General features: G+C 42.2%; 1 protein-coding gene across 8 annotated transcripts in view; it reads right to left on the bottom strand.

The window, feature by feature from the left end:
- TCP11L1 (t-complex 11 like 1) overlaps positions 1-23,249 on the bottom strand; it is a 37,060-nt gene that overhangs the window by 9,526 nt on the left and 4,285 nt on the right. For 6 of the 8 annotated variants that reach the window (XM_018059276.1, XM_018059272.1, XM_018059277.1 and 3 more), the window contains 6 exons: positions 12,434-12,566; positions 11,141-11,261; positions 10,176-10,396; positions 6,253-6,389; positions 3,227-3,423; positions 217-398 (listed from right to left, as the gene is read on the bottom strand). In XM_018059276.1, coding sequence (XP_017914765.1) covers positions 217-398; positions 3,227-3,423; positions 6,253-6,389; positions 10,176-10,396; positions 11,141-11,261; positions 12,434-12,566 — 991 coding nt within the window. Of the gene's footprint in view, positions 1-216; positions 399-3,226; positions 3,424-6,252; positions 6,390-10,175; positions 10,397-11,140; positions 11,262-12,433; positions 12,567-17,311; positions 17,421-23,249 lie in introns of all 8 variants that reach the window. The other 2 variants (XM_018059279.1, XM_018059278.1) reach the window with 2 other exon arrangements.

The following is a 23,249-nucleotide window of genomic DNA, read 5'->3' on the forward strand; positions in this document are numbered from 1 at the left end:
AGAGCCTTGTTCAGCAACCCTAGAGTTGCCTCTAACTTTGACCGTGTGACCCTGAATAAATTCTGCAGGGCACTGGAGAGCCAGCTTTCCTCGGTCCCTGGTGAGAGGCCCTGATTCTGTCTCACGCTGCAGAACCCCCACCCAAGCCTGCTCCCTGCCACCCTCTGCCTCGCACCATCCATTGAAGACCCTCCCCCACAGCTCTTGGCCACTTACGGCAGATGCATGTCTGTGAGCAGAATCTTTACAATCATCTTGAGTTTCTCGGCGAAGTCAGCCCGGCTGGTGATCCCTGGGGCTGCCATGCTGAACGTGACCAGCAACACGGCCCCCAGGACGGTCAGCTGCTCCAGCTGGAGCTGGAACTCTTGGAAGCGAGAATGGTCCATCAAAACTGTCTGCGATTAATACAACAGAAATCATCCTGAGCTGCAGGTTCAAGCTGTGACCAGCAGAGGGCGGTGTGGCCACAGCCCCCACAACTATGCAAAACGGGGATTCCTCCCTCATGGGGCTGTTTTAAAGATGAGCAAAGGGGAGCGGGACAAGTTGGGAGATTGGGATTGACATGTACACACTAGTATATATAAAATAGGTAACTAATAAGGACCTACTGTATAGCACAGGGAATTAATTACTCAATACTCCGTAATAACCTACATGGGGAAAGAATGTAAAAAAAAAAGAGTAGATATACGTGTATGTATAACTGATTCACTTTGTCTGAAATTAATACAACACTATAAATCAACTATACTTCAATAAAAGTAAAAAATAAATAAAGATGAAAAAAGACCATGTATATAAAGCAGCTGGCAGAGCCAGAACTCAATAACTCCACTCTATCCCGGGCACCAGAGGGAAGGAGGGGTGAGATGTATTTCTTCACCTCCGTATCCCCCTCAGCATCCAGCACAAGGGAGGCTCTCAAGAACTGGGGAGTAAATAAAAAAAGAGAAAAACTAACTGTCAATAGGAAAAGCAGGAATGACAGCTTTCCGTGTAACCCAAAGCCACACGGAAAGCAGCCAGTGAGTGAACTTCCATGATGGTGTCCCCATGTTACGGACAGGCCTGGGTCCGGCTGGGCCAAAGTCCCCCGTGTGGGGTGAGGGAAAGGGCAATGGAGAGTCTGGGGGGATACGATATCCGATCTGAGTTTTTATAGATTAACCAAATGAAGTTTAAAGACCGGTCTTGCTATAAGAAACCAATGCACCAAATCAGGACGTTAACAATGTGGAGTCTTAGCCCAGAATTCTCTCTGCAAAGTGAAAACCATCTCTGAAGACTGATACTCCTCTACTGTCAAACAGAGAGGCTTTACCAGTCCCTGTTTTGACTTCACTTTGTTACATGGCAGCAGCGTCATTGCTTTGAAGCCTCCTAGCAGTATGTAGTCCTTGGGTTTAGGATGCAAATCCTCCCATTCATTAGCCAATGTGATTACCCAGCCCATAAAAACTATCACGCCATATTTCTGGGCTGCTCAGGCCTTCCATGCTCTGTCTGGGGAGTGTGTTTCTCTTTAAATAAATCCACTTCTTACCTATGGTGGGGGAAAAAGAATTTCCAAGGATCAATTCTGAGGATACCTATCCCTTATGAAAACACTGTTTTCCCCACAGCAATTTTTCAAGCAAAACATCTACAAGAGAGATGAGAGAGCCTGCGACTCTTCAGGAAGGAGTCTTCCCCCACCCTTAGTTCAACACCCTCTTTAGAGCTTGGTCTGGCATGAAACAGGGAACTCAGAGGCAAGAGGTGAAAACTCAGGCTCACAACATCTTAAAAGGAAAAATAAGGAACTGAGAAAGAAAATTAGAGAAGTAGCAGGATTGAAGGCTAGAGATAAGCAGCCTGAGTGCCCTCAAAAAAGAAGGGGGGTCTAGACACCAAACCACCTATTTGCTGGGGAATCCCTTGTTAGTCATCTCCTTAAGGGATTCTGGCAGTTAGAAGCACTTATTGTGAAAAACATACAAAAAAGAAAAAAAACATGGCTCTGCATGGAAGGAGAAGCAGTTTCTTTAGATAAAACTGAAAAGCAAGATCGCTGAGTTAGGGTTTTCATCAGGATGAGTAAAAACAGGGCAGACGCTCGGCAGCACAAATTAGCAGCTGCACACACTCCTGGTGGGATTACAAAACGAGGCAGATACTCTGGAAAACGGTCTGGCAGCGCCAAAGAGTCACCACGTGACCCAGCAGTTCTAATCCTAGGTACATACCTAAGGGAAGTGGGAACACATGTCTAGACAAAAACTTGTACACAAATATTCAGAGCAGCACAGTTCACAAGAGCCTAAAAGTGGAGACAACCTAAGTGTCCATCAGCTGATGAATGAAGCAAAATGGGGTGAGCCACACAATGGAACAGATTCAGACTCAGAAAGAAGTGCGGACACGAGCAACATCATGGATGAACATTGAAGACAGTATACTAAGTGAAACAAGCAAGACACAACAGGACAAATCAGCGTGTGGTTTCACTCATATGCGGCACCTAGAACAGTCAGATCCAGAAACACAGAGGACAGGAGGGGACCGGAAGGAGGAGTCAGTGCTTAAAGAGCACAGAGCTTCAAGCTGGCTCTGTAGACGGGGGGTGGTGATGGCTCCACAGTCACATGAACACATTTAATGCCCAGAACTGTACACTTAAAGATGGTAGGGACTTTCCCCAGTAGTTTAAGACTCTGCCTTCCAAGGCAGCGGGTGGGGCTTCCATCCCTGGCTCAGGGAACTAAGATCCCACAGCCAAAGGGTTCAATCAGAGAAACAAGGCGGCGGGTGGGGGTAAACTTTACATATATTTTACCACAGTTTAAAAAAACAAAAGGAATGAAGTACTGATACATGCTACAACATGGATGAATTTTATGCTAAGAAGCTAGACATGAACGGCCAATATTGTATGATTCCGTTTAAACAAAAAGTCCAGAATAGGCCAAATCCACCGAGACAGAGAGTAGGTTGCCAAGGGGTGAGGGGAGGAGGGAGAATAGTGACGGCTAACGGGTCCGGGGTTTCCTTTCGGGTGATGACGATGTTCCGAAATGAAACAGCGGTAATGGAAGCACAGCTGTGTGAATGTACTAAAATCCCAGGAATTACACGGTTTACAAAGGAATACCTTTCTGCTATGTGAGTTGTAACTATTATTTTTCAGAAGTTCAGCAGTACAAGAAAGAAATGAGCAGTCAGCTTGCCCTGGAGCACCTACTTCAGGGAAGGGTCGGTGGAGGTGGTCCCACTTCAGAAGCTTCAGGTACGCATAATTCTGGACGGCCACGGGATCTAGCCGGGGACCGTCCCCAGAGCCGGCGGCCCCTCCTGCAGCTGGCAGGGCATTTTTATACTTCTGACTCATAAGGTCATCTGTGGCTTCTTGCAGCCACTGGGTGACAAAGTCCAGGGAATCTGTGAAAAAGCAAGACTTGGAACGTTACTGAACACTCTGAGACATTTCCCAGAATTACTTTAGGGAAGATCATCCTGGAAGTGTGGTAAAGCACAGAACATGGACTTTGGCATCAAACAGACCTCGGTTTACATCACAGGACAGGCAATTACCAGTTGAGTGACCTTAGGTTCATCATAGTCTGTCTGACTGTCAAGGTTCTTCACATAATGAAAGGTCCGGCACTGGTGGCGTTAGTGGTGGAGAACCTGCCTGCCAATGCAGGAGACGTAAGAGACACGGGTTCAATCCCTGGGTCGGGGAGGGCATGGCATCCCTGGAGGAGGGCATGGCAACCCACTCTAGTATTCTGGCCTGGAAAATACAGTCCACAGGGTCACACAGAGTCTGACACGACAAGCAACTTAGCATGCGTGCACCAGCGCCACCTCGGAGGCGGTGGTGAGGGCTGACCACGACAGTGGGCACAGCGCACGCACCCTGGTCTTGCCACCTCAGACCTTCAGACTTTTACTCTTTTCTCTCCCACCCCGGCCACTCATGCATGACATGCGGCTGGAAGCTCTGATAAGTCCAGCTCAGTGAGATGCAAAAATTCCTGCCCAGGAACAGATGGGGGGAGATGCTGGCTAGCGTTTCCCAGTGTAAAGTACCCTCCACACTGAAAATGAGGCTTGTCCTTGTCTGGATCTCAGCCTCCTATCAATCTGGTTTACGGTCATCCTTGCCGGGGTAAGTCCTGTCACCTGTTTGGCACATGCTGCGTGGCATTTGGGGGGAACTCCCCCACCCCACTGAGGGGACCTTGGTTGTCTCACATCTGCCGGCATGCTTTCCTACTCTTCTAAGCTGAGTAATGTACCAGGGATTCTGAGGGACACAAGAGCAAGAAGATGAAGCTTTTGTCCACATTGTTGGAGCAAAAAAACCCCTCTGACAGGACACGAACAGGCTGCAGCCCCATCAGCGGAGGCCGCCTTACCACCAAACGGGCAGTCGAGGGCATGGCTGGAGTCCACTCTTCACGGCTGCAGCCGGACACACCTCTGGTCCGCCCACACGCTGATCACGCCGAGCTCTCTGTTCTGGGCCTTGCTCTCTCTTTAGCCTCTGGAGGCAGCATTCTATAGGCCACCAGCTCTGGGAAACCTCGGCTTTCATGCTGCGAGTGACTCTGGCCGGCTCAGGGCCTAGGCCCCGGCTGCTGGCACCTGGCCCTTACTCTAAGGCTCTTTAGCCTGTAAACTATAACCCTGATGTCTCCTGAGGTGCAGTACAATACTGGTTGAGAAAAAGAGCTGAGTGGGTCAGTTTTGTACTCGCAGGCTTTCTCTAGTTGCAGCGTGAGGGCCTCTCACTGAGGTGGCTTCTCTTGTTGTGGAGCACAGACTTCAAAAGTTGTGGTGAGTGGGCTTAATTGCCCCATGGTATGTGGAATCTCCCCCTTATGGGGAACTGAACCTGTGGCATATTCTTAACCACTGGACCGCCAGGGAAATCCCTGTGGTCATCAGTTATGGTCAAAAATCCCTCAAAACCTATTTCCACATCTGTAAAATTGGTTTAAAAAATAGTGTCTACCTCCTAGGCTTACTGTGAGGTCATCTGTGGCAAAGCTGCTGTTGCTGCTGCTGCTAAGTCGCTTCAGTCGTGTCCGACTCTGTGCGACCCCATAGACAGCAGCCCACCAGGCTCCCCCATCCCTGGGATTCTCTAGGCAAGAATACCGGAATGGGTTGCCATTTCCTCCTCCAATGCATGAAAGTGAAAAGTCAAAGTGACGTCACTCAGTCGTGTCCGACTCTTAGCGACTTCCATGGACTGTGGCCTACCAGGCTCCTCTGTCCATGGGATTTTCCAGGCAAGAGTACTGGAGTGGGGTGCTATTGCCTTCTCCAGTGGCAAAGCTGGTACATAGTAAATTAAATTAAAGCAGGGGCACTGAATTAACGACTTTGATCAGACTACACAATCTATCCAGAGACTGCCATTTTCATCTGTGACCAGCAAATTTACAGGCTAAAAGGAATGCATAATAAATTGGAACCGAAGACCGCAATTCACTGAGACCATCTGCTGCCAAGGCAGAGACCAAAAAAAGGACCCTAGAAATCAACATAGTTTGGCTCTGAAGTTAACCGTTCCCAGCAGTCATCTGAGACGTTCATAAAAATGAAACCTTTTCTGATTATGAAACCAGAAGATCTACGCACACAACAAAGCAAAATTTCTTGATGTACCTCATAGACAAAAGAAATGTCAGCTAGACAGTCCTAAGAAGTTTGTCACATTTTTTAAATCAAGGCCAAGTAAACAATTTACCTCAAGCTGATGTTTTCATTAAAAATTCATTTAATTTAGGATTTCATTGTTCTTTTAAATTTCTATTCTCCTCGTCTACTTACAGTTCTCATGCTTGTCAACTAAGTTATCAAGGCCTAACGTCTTGTTTTTCTGTCTTCAAATGAGACTACTGTATTTCCATGCTGGGCTTCCCAGGTGGCTCAATGGTAAAGATCTCACCTGCCAATGCAGGAGACATAAGAGATGCTGGTTTGATCCATGGATCTGGAAGATCCCCTGGAGGAGGGCATGGCAACCCACTCCAGTATTCTTGCCTGAAGAATCCTATGGACAGAGAAGCCTGGCGGGCTACAGTCCATAGGGTCACAACGAGTAGGATATGACTGAAGTGACTTAGCACGCACGCACGTATTCCCATATTAAATTTTCATTTTGTTTTGAAAGTATCATTTTGCAACAAGCAACAGTGACTAAAATGAAAAACACACAGACAACAAATAAGCACCACAAAACATTAAACATACTTGGCTGCTTCTCCAAGAACTCCTGAAACTGCTTCCTTTCATATTCAACCGACTGCTGCATGAGATGCGGCCTAATGCTACTGACAGCAAAGTTCGCCATGTCCACTTTCATTAGGTCCAACACTGAAAAAATTGCCCTGGAAGAGATAAGAGGATTTAGCACTAGGCACTTGCAAAGTAAACACTGCTGTTTTAAAAAAAAAAAAAATGAAGTGAGCTGATTTGAGGTAGTTTTTTCATCCTGGAAAGGGTGGCAAGAAAAGTTGGAGAAGCCATGAGGAAGCAGACTAAGAAAAACAAATTTAGAAGAAAGGACTGCAAATTTTTAAGCTGCTCTCTGATCCCACCCGTGCCCCTAGGCAAACATCACTCTCCCCACTGCCTGTCTGGCCCAGAGCTCATTCCTTGGCTCCAGGTCAGCCCTCACGGCAGCAGAGGAAGAATGGCCCCAGCCCCCCAGACCGAGGTTAAGAGCACAGAGCTCACCATGGGGTCTCCGAGCTTACAGGTTAATTTCCTTTCCTAGGAAAGGAAGAAAGTTGACTCTCTCCTTTCTCTCCCCCTGCCCTAGTCTCTGAGTTCCAGGGCAGGTTTTATGCTCCAGCTTTGACAGCATAATTGTGAGTCTGTGCTCTGAAAGCACCCGATGGGCAAAACTGACATGACACCAAAGATGCCTTCCAGAGCATGCCTGCCCCACACCTGCAGCACTGCTGCCTCGTGACCCACCTGCAGAAGGTGGGGCCCTACCCAGAGGTAACAGTCAGATCAAACATCCCTGGGATCTCCTGATGCCCTCTGGGGCTGACAGGACATCATACGACAGAATAAACTCACCCACACACAAGGTGATCACGTATGGGAAAGGATACACGGCCTGAGGCACAATTCGGGGCCCCTCCCCGCCACCACTCTGTCCCACTCCCAAGTACACGCGGCAGCCCACTTTCTGGAGGGCCTTGTGCCTCTCCTTTGAGCATTCCCAACAGGCCCCTGCACTCACCTAGAGTAACGCAAGGACCACTGGAAAGTGCCAGCTGGCAGACCACTGGCTAGAAGTGACCCACAAACATGTTTTGTGCTCACAGTGTTTTTAAAGGCTGGGATTTCTAGTTTCTCTTGAAAAATCAAAAGATCTGGCAACCCGGGCCCACGTTCCATCACAGCTACAACCGGTTGGCGCTAAGCGGCCACTGCAGCCTCCTTCAGGTAGGGTGTGTAAAACCAGTTTCCCCAGTCCCTTCTCCTTCCAGCAGGAATCTGAGTTTGGATGAGTTTGCTACAAGCTACTTCCCCAGAGGACTCTCTTCCAAGGAATTCCGCATTTAACTTGGCTAGATTATGGCTCTTGAAAGTGAAAGTTGAATTGCTCAGTTGTGTCCGACTCTTTGCTACCCCATGGACTGTAGCCCGCCAGGCTCGTCTGTCTATGGGATTCTCCAGGCAAGAATACTGGAGTGGGTTGCCATTCCCTTCTCCAGGTGATCTTCCTGACCCAGGGATTGAACCTGGGTCTCCTGAATTTCAGGTAAGATTCTTTACCATCTGAGTCACCAGGGAAGCCTAGATTACAGGCTGTTACTGACTATTTTATTTCTACTAACACCAGCCTAACACATAAGATGTACTCAGTAAGAGCTTGTGGAATGAATGAACAAATCAGTAACTATCTTAAGGCAGTCTTTTAAACATGTTCTATCTAAACCTTCAGGTAACCTTACAATGCTGGGCATTTTTCTAGGTAATGAATATTGATAGCATGATGATGTCAAGAAACCTAGAAATGAAACTTTTTGCTTATAAAACTTTTGAAAAGGAGCCTGCTAACATGCAATGAGTCTTAAAACTGTTCACATCCTCTGACACAGTAATGTCATTTTAAGAACCTATCTTTACAAAATAACCTAAAATACAGAAAAATGTTTTGCGCAGAGATGTTTTCACTACAGGGTTAAGTACTAAATAACTATACAAGATCTAATTGTATATCTTAACAGAGAAACAGTTAATAATATCTATGAAAAAGGATGTTTTGCAGCCACTGAAAATACTTCTGAGGAGTTTAAACAAGTGATATGAGTTGGTTATAAAAGGGCAATGCAAGAGATCCTTTGAGTGTCAGAACTATTTAGTATCTTGAATGCGGTAGTGGATATGCAAACTCAGGTGATAAAATTGTATAAAAATTACTATACATAAACACATACATGTGTATGTAGGAAATCTCAATGAGATCAGTGGACTGTATCAGGATCAAAACACTGAGGATGATAGTTTTGTGAAATGTCACCCTTGGGAGAGGTGGGATAGAGTGCATTGTATTATTTCTTACAACTCCATGTGAATTTACAATGATCTCAATGACACTTTCATTGAAAAAAATAAATGAAATAATTAGGGTGTAATACTAACGAAAAAAAGGCAGGCTTGCAATGCACACTGGGAGGTCTTCTTTGGTTCAGCTCAACAGACTCACAAGACAACTGTAAACCACAAGTCTGATACCATCTATTCACACAGCTTGCCAACAGGGTGACAGCAAGCACTCCTTTGCAAGAAGAGTTACAATATCAACCATGAGCAGATAGCTCAGAAATGTGGGAGCCCCCCCGGCTTAAAAGCTCATAACAACTCCAAGGTATGCCTTCTAGGGTGTCTATGGAGGGAATGTCCAGTTACAAGTTACCCACAACAACAACAACAACAAGAGTTTCCCCACTTGAGGAAATACCAAGTATGGTATCCCATCCAGTATTTATAGTTCATTATCATTCCTTTCTGTCCACAGGCAATTTACCAGTCAGTGGTTATTTTCCCCATAAGCAATGTTGCCTAGTAGCATTTTGATATCTGTTTACAGAAAAGAGTTAAGAATTTAACCAAAGGTCAAATTCTCAGGCAGCATCATGTCAATCCTCTGCCCATATTAGAATAAAAATTATATAAATTTAATTATAATTATATATATTTAGAAATATACAGGCAAAAGACTAAAGGAAATTAATATGGACTAAAAGTTAATAGGATTATTTTAATGTTAAATTTCTTAAATATCCTGGTTGTATTCTGATCATGTGAGAGAATATCCACAATCTTAGGAAGTATTTGCTGAAATAGTCAAGGATGAAATATAACATCTGGCATTAACCATCAGAAAGTTCATGGAAAAATACATACATACATGCATACATCCTCAATGTATGATAAAGCAAATTGACTAAATGTTAAAAACTGGTGGATCTATATAGATGTTATTTGAGTGTTAATTATATTGTTTTTGCAATTTTTCTGTAGATTTGTAATTTTTCAAAATAAAATGCTGAGGCAAAAAAACTAAAAAAATTTATATATCAATATGACAATAGTGATTGTGCCTTTTATGGGTGAATTTTTTCCTTCTACTTTTCTGTAGTTTACAAAATGTTTGCTTTTTAAAAAATATTTCATGTCTTTTTGTTCTATTGGATTTATATTGCTTTTAGTAAAAAAACAGATTTAAATTTTAACTTTTTAAAAATATATGCTAATGATCAGTCTTTGCCTTGATTTGCCTTCGGTCATTTAAAGAGTATACATACTGTAACCTCACCCAGAGTCTCAAGTTCACTGTCTTTTCCTCTTTTCCTTCAAGCTTTCCCCTTCTCTTCACTTCCTTTTTTCCCTCCCTCCTTGCTTCTTTCATTATAATCATTATTTTTTAAAATGTGGAACGCATCACAGATTTGCAAGTCATCCTTGCCAAGGGATCTGTATTGTTCCAGTTTTAGGATATGCGCTGCTGACATAAGCACAACAAAATGTCTGCTTTTTAATCTTTTTTTTTTTTTTTTTTTAAGGCATGAATACTTATACCTGAGGGAGTCTGACTCTGAAAACAGGCTGTGTGTTTTAGGTCCCCTGAAGGTGATGAACACATTACCCACCTGAAGAGGGGCACTATCTCCTTAATGTCCTTCAGTTTCTTCACTTCCTCATCTCGCACAGGTGCACACAATGTCCCCATCATGCCAATAATGAATTCTGCCAGCTTGGAAATGTCCAGGGCCCCGTTCTCTGCCTCCTGCTTTATCAGATCCAGATCCAAGACTTCTGTTATCTGGATTCTCAGTCTAGTGTGACCAGGCAGCAAGAAGGACAGGAGAGTCTATAAGAGAGCACAGCCACGCTAATCAAAGCTTCCTAGGCAGATGGCATTTTTTATGATCTGTAAAGGAATTTACAATTATCCAAAAAAGGGCTTACCAATTGTTAGTGCAATGGTGCACATATTTTAACCTCTTATTCAACAAATCTATAGGAAAACATGTTTACAAATCATTTAGACTAGCTTTTTAAGCTTCCATTTAAGCTCTAAGAAAGCAATCAACTGGACATAGGAAGAAAAAACTGTTAAAAGTGAAAAAAAAAAACACATTAATTAATGTGAGTCTGTGAGCCAATGGCAAATGGTAATTTCCACAGACATATTACTTCTTTGAGAAACTGTTGCTAAAAATACTGCAAAAACAGTTCTACCCTCTACTTAATACCTTCTTTATCCCAAAGTCTGAGTCACTTTTTTGGTCTTTATGTATTGAAGGTGTTCATATCTGTTAAGATTTTTATAAATCATATTTTATAAAATAACTTTTTTTCTTTAAGTAATTCTGTTTTTTAAAAATCTGAACCTTTTTTCATTTATAAGAGTAATGCCCTCAGGTTATCACAGCTTGTTTGAAAGTTTTTTAAGGGCAGTAAGCCACAAATACACTAAACCCACATTTCAGCAAGCACTTTAAAATCTTCATCCTTCAATTTCTTTAAAGCCTTCCAGTACACTAACACAGAGAGGTGGGATTAAAAACTCCTAACACACCAGGAAAGCACCACGACTTGCTCTTCGCCTCACCTCTTTGATCTCACCAACAAGCTTGATGGCCCGGTCATACGTTGGGGGGACTTCACTTAGCTGGACACTCAAGCAATCCCAAAAAGCTTTATGGACAATATCCTTTACTCTCTTCTCCAAGCTGGAAGCAAATGGAAAAAAAGCAAATATCATTGTCTCAAATCACTCTCAAAAGCACAAATTCTATGGGTTTAGAGTGAGAAAATTGTTTTAATTATTTGGATGAAGGAAAGAGTTCCCAGACATACTTAAACCAATCACATACCTTATTTTTAGTTGGTGATTTATTTCAATAAGTACCTTTCTTAATAAGTATTTTTTCAATGGAGAGAGTAACTTTCATCTAGTTTGATAGGTGGTATTAGTCCAATTAACAGCCTATACCAGTGCCATATGATAAAAATAATACTGGAAAGCTCAGATCTGTTCATTTAAGTTCCCTGATATCAGAAAATTTCCTAAGATGTTTATGATTAAGTAGTTTAAGACTTTAAACTTGAAGTTTTCCTAAAATTATCCTATTTTCATGTGACATACGGGACAACTGTTTAATTAGGTACCAGATTATAACAACTTATATATAACATTTCAGGAAAGCCAGTCTTTATGTCATGAGAGCAAAGCAAGTAATTCTTCACTAGGGACATGAAAAAGCACTATCCTTGCAGAACATACAAGAAACATTTGTAAAGTCCTGTTTAGAAGCCTCACGTGGGAGACTCTGTAGCTTGCTTGACTCGGCAGCCACTGTTCTGTCAACAGAAACCCAAGTGTTCCATGGTACTTTCACAATTATAATGGGAAATGCTTTTTTTTCCTTTTTGCGACAATCCATCTTTTAACAGTGTTATCTTACAGTCAATAGACTTTCAGATTCAATATAATATGGGCCAGGTGCTGGGTAGGGATAGAGAATAAAGCACAGTCCTTGTCTCTGAGGAGTTTACAATCTGTGAAGAATGAAAGTGAACCAACAACTACAGCACAATGTGACAGTTACAAAGAAGAAATGAAGGAAACAGCACTAGGAGCACGCAAAAGGCGGCAGCTGAGTGCTAGGGACTGGGGAGACGCTAACACGCAAGACTTCCAGACCTTTTATTGACACTGTCAAGGATCAGTCGTCCTGAGATACACTTTCAAACTCTGATAACTCCAAAGGATAAGGAATATTTTTTAGCAACATACAAAAGGAAAAATATTTTAGAATGTATACATCAAGTGAAGAAAGTATTTCCAGAACTGGGAAATGGCAGTGTTCTGCCAAACAAGATAACTCAGTAGCCACCTTACCTGTCTTCTGGCAGCTCAACGGGTTTAATCTGAAAGTCTCCGTTTATAACAATCTCATGGGCTAGGGCCATGTTCGTGACGCCTTTCGCTGTCTCCAGAAGTTCTTCTACTGTCACGAATCGAGGAGGACTAGCTGTAACAAAAGTCTGGTGTAAGAGGTTTGCTCCTCTCAATTAGGATTTTCCCCTAAAATTTTTATTAGTTTTAGAAGGCAGTGTTTCTTCTGCCAGCTAACAGCTAATAATTTCAGTTATGCCTCTACTTATGAAAATACTCTGGCAATTTCAAACAAGAGAATTGTACCCATTTCATACTCATTTTTTTCTTTGAACCTAGAATCCTAAAAGCAGAGATCATTGACAATACTCAAAACATTTTTTTTTCTTGGTAAAACTGGTCAACGGCAAATGATTACAATAAATGAAAACTTAGAAAAACGTTTTAAAGTTACTTATTATCACTTTCCCAACAAGCTGAGAATTTATTTTCTAACCCCTATGCCTCCTGTCCACCCTAAATAGAAAAAAAAGACACCAGATTTAAGATCTCCTCTTTTGTTCCCATCAGCAGTTCACGTTTCGCTCCATCATTAACACTGTGCCACGAATGAAGTGAAGTGAAGTCGCTCAGTCGTGTCCAACTCTTTGTGACCCCATGAACTGTAGCCTACCAGGCTCCTCCATCCATGGAATTTTCCAGGCAAGAGTACTGGAGTGGGTTGCCATTGCCTTCTCTAGAGCAATATAAGAATTCAGAGATCGACAGATGAACAAATCAGAGGCCGTGTGACATAAGAACTTCTGGAATGCAGGCCCAACAAATCAAAAACCTCAGAGTTATGTTTGATTTCTCCCTTTCTACCACTGTTAGCAGGTCCAGTGAGTTTTTGGAGAAGGCAATGGCACCCCACTCCAGTGTTCTTGCCTGAAGAATCCCAGGGATGGGGGAGCCTGGTGGTCTATGGGGTCACACAGAGTCAGACACAACTGAAGCGACTTAGCAGCAGTGAGTTTTATTTCTGTATCACCTGTGGCAATAATGCTCTCTGTTCTTCTCTTTCTTTTGATAAAGTTTGAGACTTATCTTCCAGAAAAAAAAAAAAAAAACTCATATAGGGTAATTCCTAAGCTTAAAAAGTCAATGATTAATACATGCATGTTTTTGGTATATCCATTATACCTTAATAAAGCTGTTTTTTTAAAAAAAAGCCCATGACAGCGGGTCTTTAACTTAGAATTGGGGGAGGGTTTATGCTGGCCCCCCTCCAGGTTTCTGATTTAGCCTGTCTGGGGCGGGGCTGGAGAACTGCATTTCTTGGAAGATTCCACCTGATACTGATGATTTCAGAAACCATACTGTGAAAGGCACTGGCCTGGAGGATGATTATATTAATATTACACAATGGTGATAAGAACTGGGCTTAAAATGGCACTGGTTTACACATGGTTTAACAGCTGTAAAGATCTTGCTAGGTCACTGAAAAGTTATTTTCTCCCTTCTTTCCCTTTTTTCATTTGCTCACCAGAAAAAGGAATCAAATCTAAGAGCTGGTCATTTCCTGTCTGGTAAAAATCTTTTTTTAGTCATGTAAGGGGAAGTTGAAAAACTTCACAAAATCTTTTTCAGCATTTTCAGAGAATATTAATAAAAATAATAAATAAAATTGAGTTTGTGGATATTAGTAAAATGCAATAAATATCCAAAATCAAGGCCCAACAGATCTTTTCAATTCTCAGTATTTCTTAGCTGTCAATTTCTACCAAATTGATCTACTGATAAAATGAAATTCCAATCAAAATCCCAGCAAGGTTTTTGTTGAAATCGCCAAATGGACTGTTAAACTTGGATAGAAATGCACAGGACCTAGACAGGTCAAAACTATTTTGGGAAAAGAAGAAATTTGGAGGACTTATACTAACTGATTTAAAGAAAAGCAATAATAATTAACACAGCGTGTGCAAATTCCCTGTGGTCCAGTGGTTGGGACTCCAGACTTTCATTGCAGGGAAACAGGTTCCAGCCCTGCTCGGGGAACTAAAATGCCACATGCCGCATGACGTTAAAGAAAAAAACAAAACAGACTGTGTGCGTCTGGCATGACACAAGATATTCAGATGAACTGAAGAGAGCAGAGGATCCCAAACTAGACTGGGACACACACATACATATGCGTGAAAAGTGAAAGTATTATTCCCTCAGTTGTATCTGACTCTTTTGCCACCCATGGACTATAGCCAGCCAAGCTCCTCTGTCCATGGGATTTTCCAGGCAAGAATACTGGAGTGGGTAGCCATTCACTTCTCCAGGGAATCTTCTGGACCCAGAGATCAAACCCAGGTTTCCAGCACTGCAGGCAGACCCTTTACCATCTGAGCCACCAGGGAAATACATATGTATATTTGTGGTCAATAAGGGGAGATTAGTTTTTTCATCAAATAGTGCTGAAACAATCAGAAATCTATCTGTAAAAAAAATGACCCTTGACCCTTACCTCAAATAATAAACAAAAACTAACTCAAAATGAGTTTCAGAGCTAAAAATAAAAACTAAGACTATACAACTTCTAGGAGAAAATTTTACAGGCCAAAATCTTTGCGATCTTGGAATAGGCAAATAGATAAGATACAAAAAGCTCAAAATACAAAATAAAAAAATTTATAAATTAAACTTACAGTTAAAACTTATGCTCTGTGAAAGACTATATTAAGAAAATGAAAAGGCAAGCCACAGATGGAAGAAAATATTTATGAAACAAATATTGGATAAAGGACTTGTATCCAGAATATATAAAAAACTTTTACAACTAAATAAAGAAGCACAACCTGGAATCAAGATTGCCGGGAGAAATAGCAATCACCTCAGATATGCAGATGACACCACCCTTATGGCAGAAAGTGAAGAGGAACTAAAAAGCCTCTTGATGAAAGTGAAAGAGGAGAGTGAAAAAGTTGGCTTAAAGCTCAACATTCAGAAAATGAACATCATGCATCTGGTCCCATCACTTCATGGGAAATAGATGGGGAAACAGTGGAAACAGTGTCAGACTTTATTTTTGGGGGCTCCAAAATCACTGCAGATGGTGATTGCAGCCATGAAATTAAAAGATGCTTACTCCTTGGAAGGAAAGTTATGACCAACCTAGAGAGTACATCGAAAAGAGATATTACTTTGCCAACAAAGGTCCGTCTAGTCAAGGCTATGGTTTTTCCAGTGGTCATGTATGGATGTGAGAGTTGGACTGTGAAGAAGGCTGAGCACCGAAGAATTTATGCTTTTGAACTGTGGTGTTGGAGAAGACTCTTGAGAGTCCCTTGGACTGCAAGAAGATCTAACCAGTCCATTCTGAAGGAGATCAGCCCTGGGTGTTCTTTGGAAGGACTGATGCTGAAGCTGAAACTCCAGCACTTCGGCCACCTCATGCGAAGAGTTGACTCATTGGAAAAGACTCTGATGCTGGGAGGGATTGAGGGCAGGAGGAGAAGGGGATGACAGAGGATGAGATGGCTAGATGGCATCACCAACTCGATGGATCTGAGTTTGAGTGAACTCTGGGAGTTGGTGATGGACAGGGAGGCCTGGCGTGTTGCAATTCATGGGGTCACAAAGAGTCGGACATGATTGAGCGACTGAACTAAACTGAACCGAATAGAAGACCACCAGTACCAAATGGCAAAAGATTTGAACATTTCTACAAAGCAGATAAACAAATGGCAAATCAGACCATGAATGGTCAACATCATTACGATCATCATTAATCATAAGGGAAATGCAAATCAAAACCAGACAGATACCACTATACACACCTACTAGATGAACCAAAATTAAAGAGACTAATCTTACCAAGTGTTGGCACAGATGTGGAATAACTAGAACTCTCATGTGGTAGGGATGCCAAAGGATACAGCCACTTTGGAAAAGAGCCTCTTGGTTTCTTATAAACTAAAACATACACTTACCACCTGATCTAGGAACCTTGCTCATAGGTGTTAACCCAAGACAATGGAGAACATTATGGCCATTTAAAGATCTGTACTCAAAAGCTCATAACCATCAAAATGTCCATAAACCGCAAAATGGATAAACAATTGTAGTGTGACCTCACCGTGGAATATTACTCAGCAATAAACAAGGAACAAACTACTGACACATGGAACAACATGGACAAGTCTTAAAAGTATTGCCCCCAGGGAGAGTCAGATACAAAAAGCTATGTACAAAAGAGTCCGTTTTTATGAAACTATAAGAATGGCAACATTACAGTGACAGAAAGCAGATTAGGGCTGCTAAGAGCTGGCACTGGGGGAGTGGGGAAGATTCACTGCAAAGGGACGCAGGAGAATATTGAGAAGTGATAGAAATATTCTAGCAGCTCCTGATTGTAGTCGTAGTGACAAACTGTACATGTATTATCAAAACTCACCACTTAGCATTGGTGAATTTTGTTATATATAGATTATACCTCAATAAAGTTGATTGAAAATTGTAAGGCACTCAGTAGGGATATGTGCGCACGCTCTCTCTCTCTCTCTCTCTCTCTATACATATATATATATATACACACACATCCACATTGTTAGTAAATTTCTTCAGGATAGTGTTTTCTGTTGCTACTTAATCAGAAGACGGAGCTTTCACTGCGACATACTCAGTATCAGAACTCCACTGAGTTCTTTTAAGTCTACAAAGAAATTCAAAGACTGTCACCAGGGCTTCCAAGTTTTGTTTAAACCTTGGTTTTGCAAAAATATTCAAATGAGTGACCATCTTAAATTTATGAAAATCACGGAAACATACCACGTTTTCTCATAAGTTTATTATATATTTTTTCAACAATTTTAGGCATTTGGGTAATTGATAATAAGACAGTAAATACACTACCTGGTCATGAAATGCAGTGGACAGAGCAAGTCAGGAATTCAGCTCTCTCCAGACTGTGCAGAGTATAAGCCTTGAACAAGTCACTTAAATGTTTAAGGCTCACTGTTTCCTAATATGGAAAAAGAAGATAAGAAGGCTGAAGGAGGCTCTAGGAAAGACTCTTTGCAGTTACAGGCAAGGGTGTCTTCATTGTTTTGGGCCTATGTGGGACAAAACAGCTTGTACCAAGTGCTGAGACCATGAGACAACCAGGAAGAAGAAAGTTTTCAGGACTTGTCCAAGGTAAAGGCTACTTAAAAATTAGACTGATTAATGGAGGGTGCTTGATCAAGAAAGATGCAATTCTAAAACATGACCAGGGTATATTACAGATCCGCCTGTATAGGAATTATTCATTGCATGCTAATCATAGGGTTGTAGGGTGGGTTTGTTGTGTTTTTTGTTTTTACTTTTGTTTTGAGAGTTTACCAATTTCATAAACGACAGCTTATAAAGACACAATCTGTTCAATCACCCAGCTTCACCTCCATTCGTGAAGAGGACCTGAGTTGTAACAAGAGCCATAAAGAATGGTAAGGTTACATGTACTTCACCCTACAATTTATTTTACTATGTGGCATAACACTAAAGCTCTCACTAACCTGTTACAGCATTTGCACACTGATGCCCTGTTAGAGAAGCTAAGAACCACATGATGTTAATCATGGCCCTTTCAGAGGTTGGTGAACAGATTCCAAAAACAAAATGAAGGTCTAATTCACATGGTCATACTCTCTACCTTTCTTTACTAAAGACATTCTAGGAGCTGAGAAGTCTATACACTCTGCAGAGATGCTTCCAATCACACACGTGTAAATGGACGTTTACTGACGGCAGGGGCAAATGTCACCCAAACAGCTACTGTAGAGTGAATATAGTGAAGCAAAAATAAAGCCTATCCATCAAATATATTGCACTGTGCTTGTGACCGTATCTTCCTCACGAGACTGCAAGCTCCAGGAGGACCGAGAACGCGTGTGCCTCTCTGACTGCTGGATTCCTGCTACACAGTGTGCACTCAATCAACACCGACTGATTAACTGAATATTCAGACACTGTAGGGCTTCCTTGGCAGCTCAGCTGGGAAAGAATCCACCTGCAATGCCGGAGACCCCAGTTCGATTCCTGGGTTGGGAAGTTCCCCTGGAGAAGGGATGGGCTGCCCACTCCAGTATTCTTGGGCTTCTCCGGTGGTTCAGACAGTAAAGAATCTCCGCCTGCAACACGGGAGACCTGGGTTCCATCCGTGGGTTGGGAAGATCCCCTAGACGGGGTATGGCAATCAACTCCAGCATTCTTGCCTGGAGAATCCCCATGGACGGAGGAGGCTGGTGGGCTACAGTCCGTGCAGTCACAAAAGAGTCGGACACGACTGAGCAACTGGGCACAGCCCAGACACACCACAGCTCAGGCTGGTCATGCACTTTAGAAACATAGAACTCTGTGTCATCCCTTTATCTAATAAATCTCACCAGGATCTGATTTAATAAACCAAAGTGCTAAGTGGGAAATAGTAACTGGAATGACAATTGATTTTTTTTCATCTGAATATGGCATGTTTTACTGATCAACTAGGTGATTAAACTTTGGAGCAGAAGGTGCTTTGTGAATTAAAGAAGGAAAAAAACTTCCAAAAAAAACAAAAATAAAATGATAATACAAATGAATCTGTATACAAAATAGACTCAGTGATACAGAAAAACAAACTTATGGTTACCAAAAGGGAAGCAGGGGGATGGGATAAATTAGGAGTATGGAATTAACTCCTAATTAGGATAAATTAGGAGTATGGCTCAGATGGTAAAGAATCTACCTGCAATGTGGAAGACTTGGGTTCAGTTCCTGGGTCAGGAAGATCCCCTGGAGAAGGGAATGGGAACCCACCCCAGTATTCTTGCCTGGAGAATTCCACGGACAGAGGAGCCTGGTGGAGCTACAGTCCATGGGGTTGCAAAGAGTCGGACACGACTGAAGCAATTAACATAAAACACATATGGAATTAACAGATACAAACTACTATACAAACAACAAGGATTCACTATTTAGCACAGGGAACTATACTTAATACCTTGTAATAACTATCAAGGAAAATAACCTGAAACAAATATATATATATAACTGAATCACTAGCTGGACACCTGAAACTAACATAATATTGTATTAATAAATCAACTATACTTCAATTTTCAAAAAATCACCATTAGAATAAAAGGGTAATATTGGTGCAGAAAAGATCCACTGGTAAAGGCTAAAATTAGTGAGCTGAAGTTTAAGCAGAAACAGGATATTTGCAAAGTCACACAGTACTGCAGAGCTTCCCTAGTGGCTCAGCAGTAAAGAATCTGCCTATCAATGCAGGAGATGCAGGTTCGATCCTTGTGTCATGAAGATCTCTTAGAGAAGGAAATGGCAAACCACTCTAGGGCTTCCCTGGTGGTTCAGGTGGTAAAGATTCTGCCTACAATGCAGGAGACCTGGGTTCAATCCCTGGGTCGGGAAGATCCCCTCGAGAAGGGAATGGGAACCCACTCCAGTATTCTTGCCTGGGAAATGTCATGGACAGAAGAACTTGGTGGGCTATAGTCTAAGGGGTCACAAAAGAGTCATGATTCAGTGACTTAACAGCAATAACAACAAAAGTACTGTAAGCAGATAGGGTAGGTGGTCCCCAGAGAAAAAGAACCAGGCATGATTTTCTTGATGTAAGAAGCCATTTTGACCTAAGCCACTTTGTGATTTAAGCCTTGCCCTTGAACAGATCTCAGTACTTCTGTAAGATAAACATTATGATCCAATATGTGATATCTTTGAGTTCTGTAGGAACTAAGGGCCCCAACACAGGTGGAGGAGGGTAACTACCTGCTGAGATGGAAGTCTGGTCAGAACTGAGGGAATGTCACCATGGTGACCTTTTCTGACCCTCCTGACGTCAATCATCAAGAGCTTCAGCTCTGGCAGCCTTTATCCCAGTTCCATGCAGAAGTCTCTGGTCAAGCCCCTTCATGTATACGAGGTACCCTTGGCTTAAAACCTCCCCAGTTTTGCTGTTGAGGGAGACATTGCTTTGGAAAAGATCCCTGGTGTTCTCTTTACCTGCTGCAAATAATAAATCCTCCCTTTTCCCCCCCACACACAAAAATAAAGTATTTAGAAGTAAAGAAACTTATGGGAAACATTAAGTTACAGTTGACTGATCCTCATTCTAAGGATCTCTATGTTTAAAGAATTAATTCTTTTAGAATCAAATAACCACCTCGGATCAGTGCCAACCAATTCTGACAAGGCCAGCCATTTTCCCTTTTTTTATATTCTGTGTCAGCTATTAAACGTTATACGTGCAGGGCAAGCAGGTGAGGGTTTTCTCCCCACACCACCAAGCAATTCTCGGATACCAGACAAGTGTGCTGCAATTCTGACACTACCTACTTGGAGATAGTATCAGATTCCACAGGTTAAGGACACAGTCCCACAAGACTCTGCCCCGGCCCCCGCCTCCTCACCCTTACTTTCAGAGGACAGTCCCCAAGTCCAGGGTGTCACCTGTGCTTCTGACAGACTGGCTGTGTATGGGAAGTTCGAACAACCCCTCACCCCCTTTTATTCGATTATTTTGCTGGAACAGCTCACAGAACTCAAAGAAACATTTTACGTACTAGATTACTGGTTTATTATAAAAGGATGTAACTCAGAAACAGTCAAATAGAAGAGAAGCACAGGGCAAGGCACAGCCGGGCGCCACTCCCCCAGGGCCTCCAGGGCCTCCAGGGCCTCACTAACCCAGAAGCTCTCTGAACCCCATCCTTCTGGGGTTTTCTCTCGGCTTCACTACATAGGTAAACTTGATTAAATAAATGGCCACTGGCAACTGTACTACCTCCAGCTCCTCCCTCCTCCCCAGAGGTGGTAGGGAGGGATGGGTAGGATTGAAAGTTCCAACCCTCTAATCTCAAGATTGAGTCCCCTTAGGTTAGGCTGTGCCTCATTAGCCTAACAAAAGACATCTTTCTAGCTCTCACCACTCAGGAGATTCCAGTAGTTTAAAGTTCTGAGCCAGAAACTGGATGAGAACCAAACATATATTTCCCATTATAAATTACAGCATCACAGTTACCAACAGTATTTCTATCATTCAAACATTACTCTGTATTTTACTAAAGCCTATCTTTTTGCTTTTAATTTGCAGAACCCCAGATGTGATGCAGGAAAAGACTGAAGGCAGGAGGAGATGGGAATGACAGAGGACGAGATGGTTGGATGGCATCACTGACTCAATGGACGTGAATTTGAGTAAGCTCCATGAGATGGTGAAGGACAGGGAAGCCTGGCGTGCTGCAGTCCATGGGGTCGCAGAGTTGGTCATGATTGAGCCACTGAACAACAAAGATGTGATTTTAGAGTTACTTTAAATTCATTAGCTATTCATTTACACAGTTTGGGAGAAATGTCTGCAGATAACTAATTTCATATTTTATAACTTCTTTTTTATGCTCTCTGCAAGCAGTGATGCCTCCTGACCTGGTACCCAAACTCCAGGGTCGCAGCTTTACCACTGGAGTCCATAGCCCTATTCCTACCTGTTATTACAAGGAAAAAAGGGCAAGAAATCCAGAAACAATATAGTCAGTCATTGATTTTAAACCTCATTTTGATATGGAACTGTGAGAATTTAATGAAAGCTTTTCTGACCTTCCTAGAAATATATATATACACAGACATGTTGATACACCTTTTTGACTCTTCCTGGATTCCCCAACACTTGATCCTAGGTCTCAGGATAAGCTGCCTTAAGGACATAACTACATACAATGTCAACTAATATAGTGTAGTGCTGGCTTGACATTAATTTGGAATCATGCCATCAGACTGACAGGATGCCAAAGGCAAGGCCATTAATCAAAGAACTAAAGATTCTAATCCAAAGGTACTTCTTTACCAGAAACTGTACGTGATAAAACGACCATACTGGCCATCCATATTACAGCCATCTCCTGGGTATCTTAAAATGCAACAGATGAGGGAATTTTCCTGGTGGTCCAGTGGTGAGGCTCTGCACTTTCACTGCCAAGGGTGTCGGGTCCCTGGTTGGGGGACTAAGATCCCACAAGTCACATGACATGGCCAAAAAGAAATTTAATAATAAATAAATAAATGCAGTATGTTAGCAGCAGTAGTACTAACAACTAGTGTTTATTGAGCATTTATTATATGAAGACACTGTCGTAAGAACTTTATATGAATTCATTTAGTCTTTACAATGACCCTAAGAGATAAGCATATTTTCCTTTTAAAAATGAGAAAACAGATGAAGCTTTCTAACTACACATTGGAGACAAGGTGTAATACAACCACGTTAGAATGTTATTAACAGCATGTTTTATTCCCTGAATACAATGTGACCTAGTAGTATATTTATCAAAATCTATTCGATGATAAATTACAATAAAATGGGGTCCACCAATGTCTGCTTTAAGAATAGCATGTTGACTAATAAATTACCTGGGAGGGGCTTTTATCATTTTAATAAAAACATACCTTAAACTCCCAAATGTCTGTACTTTTTGCAAACATGAAGGATTACTGATCAGTCGTACTTTAAAGAGATAACATCAACACTGACATTCTTAGACCATGACAGTTCCTCTTAAAACTTTCATTTTTGGACTCACTTCAAAAACCCTGAGTATTGCTAATAAAAGACATGACTTGGAGCATCTGCTGGGCATACTTGCGGAAATTGCCATCCTCTCATTGGCAAGGCCTGCTTCCTGCCAGGGATCTGAAGTGACTTCACCACACACAGTTAGTACACTGAATCCCCTCATCCTTGTGGGAACGATGCCCCCAGGCAGTGAAGTTAGGGTGTGGTGAACTCACAGTCAAAACCTCTTTTTTTCAAACC

The sequence above is a fragment of the Capra hircus genome, chromosome 15 (assembly GCF_001704415.2).
Source record: "Capra hircus breed San Clemente chromosome 15, ASM170441v1, whole genome shotgun sequence".
NCBI classification, from domain to species: Eukaryota; Metazoa; Chordata; class Mammalia; order Artiodactyla; family Bovidae; genus Capra; species Capra hircus.